At 51.9% G+C, this 3833-nt stretch overlaps 1 protein-coding gene and 1 pseudogene across 1 annotated transcript; both read right to left on the bottom strand.

Annotated features, from left to right (window-relative positions):
- Positions 1 to 1157: 1157 nt before the first annotated feature.
- Positions 1158 to 2186, bottom strand: LOC147986670 (uncharacterized). Its single transcript, XM_087542107.1, has one exon. The coding sequence runs from the start codon at positions 2184 to 2186 to the stop codon at positions 1158 to 1160; it is 1029 nt and encodes a 342-aa protein (XP_087398233.1).
- A 581-nt stretch (positions 2187 to 2767) lies between these two features.
- LOC147986669 (putative cyclin-dependent kinase F-2) lies at positions 2768 to 3491 on the bottom strand (annotated as a pseudogene).
- Between the last annotated feature and the right edge of the window lie 342 nt (positions 3492 to 3833).

The raw sequence follows: 3833 nt of genomic DNA, 5'->3' as shown, positions 1-3833 counted from the left end.
CGTTACCCATCACGGTACCCTACCATAATCTCTTCGTTTGTCTCCGCTATTAGTGACTTTGGAGTGACTCTTTGTTGCATGTTGAGGGGTAGTTATATGATCCAATTATGTTATTATTGTTGAGAGAACTTACACTAGTGAAAGTATGAACCCTAGGCCTTGTTTCAACACATTGCAATACCGTTTGTGCTCACTTTTATCATTAGTTACCTTGCTGTTTTTATATTTTCAGATTACAAAAACCATTATCTACCATCCATATTGCACTTGAATCACCATCTCTTCGCCGAACTAGTGCACCTATACAATTTACCATTGTATTGGGTGTGTTGGGGACACAAGAGACTCTTTGTTATTTGGTTGCAGGGTTGTTTGAGAGAGACCATCTTCATCCTACGCCTCCCACCGATTGATAAACCTTAGGTCATCCAATTGAGGGAAATTTGCTACTGTCCTACGAACCTCTTCACTTGGAGGCCCAAAAACATCTACAAGAAGAAGGTTGTGTAGTAGACATCACGCCGCTCGTGAGGCATCAATGGAGGCTAACCAGCACGGCAGCGCGGCAGCCTTGGCATTGATTCCCGCGGGAACCGAGGTGATAAGGACAACGAAACAACGTCTCGCTGACTCAGCGGGCCCATCCCGTTCGCGCCAAAAATGCGTTCCCCGGCGCCCCTAGGCGACCCCCAGCGCGCCGGGTTCGGTCTGGGCCGCCGGCGCCAGTTTCGGCCCAAACCGGCCAAAAAGGGCTCCTGAGGACACGACTGGGCCGTTTTTTAGGCGCCAGCGACAAAAAAACGCATGGGAGGCCTGTTGGGGGCGCGGCTGAAGATGCTCTAAGGCCAGCTCCACTATGCGACCCCAAACGGATGTCCGGTTTGGCCGGATTTTGTCCTTAGGGCGATCGGGTTGTGTCCGGACCTGTCCTGGGATGCGGTGGTCGTGCGCCCAGCGCACGGCCGCATCCGCTTGCCCATCCTGTCCGCCAGGGCAAAAAATGCCCATATTTTCATATCAAAACTAGTTTGCACGTCCAAATATTAATTGTCTAAAAATAAAAATAGTTTTACAACCCAATCAAAATTGTCTCTAATAAAATAGTTTTACAACCAAATCGAAATTCTCTGGAATGAACATAAAATGAACCAATACATCTATTGGTTGCCAATGTGATCCCACACGTGCTCAACCAAGTCATTTTGAAGATCCAAATGAGTGTGCCAACCACGCAGCTCACGATGGAATTGGACAAATTGTTCAAATGTGGCTGGTTCTTGGTGCAGGGGCTCAACATTTTCACCTTGATAATCAAATCCTTGGTCGAAGATACTCTCATCACGCTCGTCCTCGACGATCATGTTGTGCATGATTACACAAGCAGTCATCACCTCCCAAAGCTTCGTTTCATCCCATGACAGTGCAGGGTTTCGAACGATACCCCATTGGGATTGAAGCACACCAAAAGCACGTTCCACATCCTTTCTAGCACTCTCTTGCATTTGGGCTAATAACTTTCTCTTCTCATCTTGGGGTTTCGAGATTGTCTTCACAAAAGTTAACCACTGAGGATATATACCATCAGCTAGATAGTATCCCTTGTTGTATTGGTGGCTGTTGATCTCAAAGTTGGCAGGTGGGGAGTGGCCTTCTGCAAGCCTTGCGAAGACTGGAGAACGCTGCAGCACGTTGATATCATTGTGAGAACCTGCCATGCCGAAGAAAGAATGCCATATCCAAAGATCCTGCGAAGCCACCACTTCTAATATTACAGTGCATGCTTTGACATGCTCCTTGTACTGGCCCTGCCAAGCAAATGGACAGTTCTTCCACTCCCAGTGCATACAATCTATGCTGCCAAGCATGTCTGAAAAGCCTCTAGCTGTGTTGGTCGCCAACAATCTCTCTGTATCAGTGGTAGTTGGCTGCCTCAAGTACTCCGGGCCAAACACCTCGATCACAGCTTGGCAGAACTTGTACATTGACATCAGACATGTTGTCTCACTCATACGCACATACTCATCCACCAGATCGCCTGGAATTCCATATGCAAGCATGCGGATGGCCGCGGTGCATTTCTGGTAAGAGGAGAATCCAAGCTTGCCAAGGGCATCTGTCTTGCACTCGAAGTATGGGTCATGATCAACCACTCCCTCTTGGATACAATTGAACACATGCCTTGCCATTTGAAAACGGTGACGGAATTTATCCGGTTTGAAGAGTAGGGTGTTCGCAAAGTAATCGGCCATGTCGAGGCGTGGTTTCGTATGGATGGCCGGGGGCTGCACGGTGAGGAGGTGACCGGCGAATAGCGGCGGTGCCGGTGGCAGGGCGGAGCGGGGAGAGGGGGTGGAAGCATTGGAAGCGAAGGGACTGCTAGTGTCCCTGACAGGCGGGCCATGGGGGGACAAGGGCGTGTGGCGAGCCCGTCCGCGCGATGTCCATTTCACCCAAACTCGGCGCAAGTTTGGGCCGTGGATGAGTCGAAAACGGACAGAATCCGGACATTTGTCCGTTTGGGGCCGCGCGTTGGGCCGCGCTATTTGTCCGTTCTATCTGAAAGGGACGCACCCGGACAAGATGAGGTCGCGCGGTGGAGTTGGCCTAACAGACTCCGTGGAGAGTCGCCTTCCTTCTCCGGCGGCTCTCCCATCACGAGCGAGCATCCCCTGTCCTGTACATAGTATAGTATTACTCGTTTACATTATCTTGTGCGCTCAAGGACTAGAAAGCGATGATGTAGTAGAATGGTTGTAGAGCACGGATCCTACGGAGTAGAAGGAGGGACGTCGGCGGTGCCAGTGAACCACGGGCACTGGAGCGCCCCGGCCGTAGGCAGACGCTCGTCGGGATCGCACTTGAGGAGCCCGTCTAAAACCTCGAACCCTTCGTGCGACAGGCACTCCTCGGGGAACAGCTCCCGTAGCCGGCTGTCGCGATGCTGCCCAGCGCCGCCCAGCACGCCGGAGATTGTGTCCCGGGAACAGAGGCTCTCAGGTGAGCAGCTCCGCCATGACGCAGCCGAGCGACCATGCGTCCACGAGCTAGTCATAGTCCAGCTTCCCCAGGAGCATCTCTGGAGCCATGTACCAACGCGTGCCGGCCCATGGACACGTCCAGCCCAAGGTCGCATATCTTCACTGCGCCCTCGCTGCTGACAAGGACGTTTCCGAGCTTGATGTCTCGGTGGACGATGCCGCGCTCATGCATCCTACCGGCGCTGCCGCATGACGTGACGTGTCTCGTCCTTCGTGAACGGCCCACGGCGACCATGCAGGACGTGACCGAGGTTCGGGCCGACGTGCTCCAAGACGAGGTTGCACTGCCCGGTGCCAGGGTCCCACGCGATACCGTGCAAGCCGACGATGGAGGGGTGGTCGTGAGCTAGCACGCCTCGCGTAGCAGGTCGCAGTGGGGCGCGTGTGCACGGTGGTGCTTCCTCTTGCCCCTGACGTCGTTGGTCGAGTGGATGAGCTACTTGAGGGTGACATCCTTGATCACCCACAAGTATAGGGGATCTATTGTAGCCTTTTTGATAAGTAAGAGTGTCGAACCCAACAAGGAGCAGAAGGAAATGATAAGCAGTTTTCAGTAAGGTATTCTCTGCAAGCACTGAAATTATCGGTATCAGATAGTTTTGTGATAAGGTAATTTGTAACGAGTAGCAAGTAATAAAAGTAAATAAGGTGTAGCAAGATGGCCCAGTCCTTTTTAGCAAAGCACAAGCCTGGAAAAACTCTTATATGAAGGAAAGCGCTCCCGAGGACACATGTGAATTATCGTCAAGCTAGTTTTCATCACGTTCATATGATTCGCGTTCGGTACTTTGATAA

The sequence above is a fragment of the Triticum urartu genome, chromosome 2A, assembly GCF_056163025.1.
Source record: "Triticum urartu cultivar PI428250 chromosome 2A, HENAU_Tu73, whole genome shotgun sequence".
Lineage (NCBI taxonomy): Eukaryota > Viridiplantae > Streptophyta > Magnoliopsida > Poales > Poaceae > Triticum > Triticum urartu.
This window is presented reverse-complemented; position numbering and strand designations above follow the sequence as displayed.

Bases quoted from the DNA above. Each gene is read 5' to 3' on its own strand.
- LOC147986670 (XM_087542107.1), bottom strand. From the start codon at position 2,186: ATGGCAAGGCATGTGTTCAATTGTATCCAAGAGGGAGTGGTTGATCAT.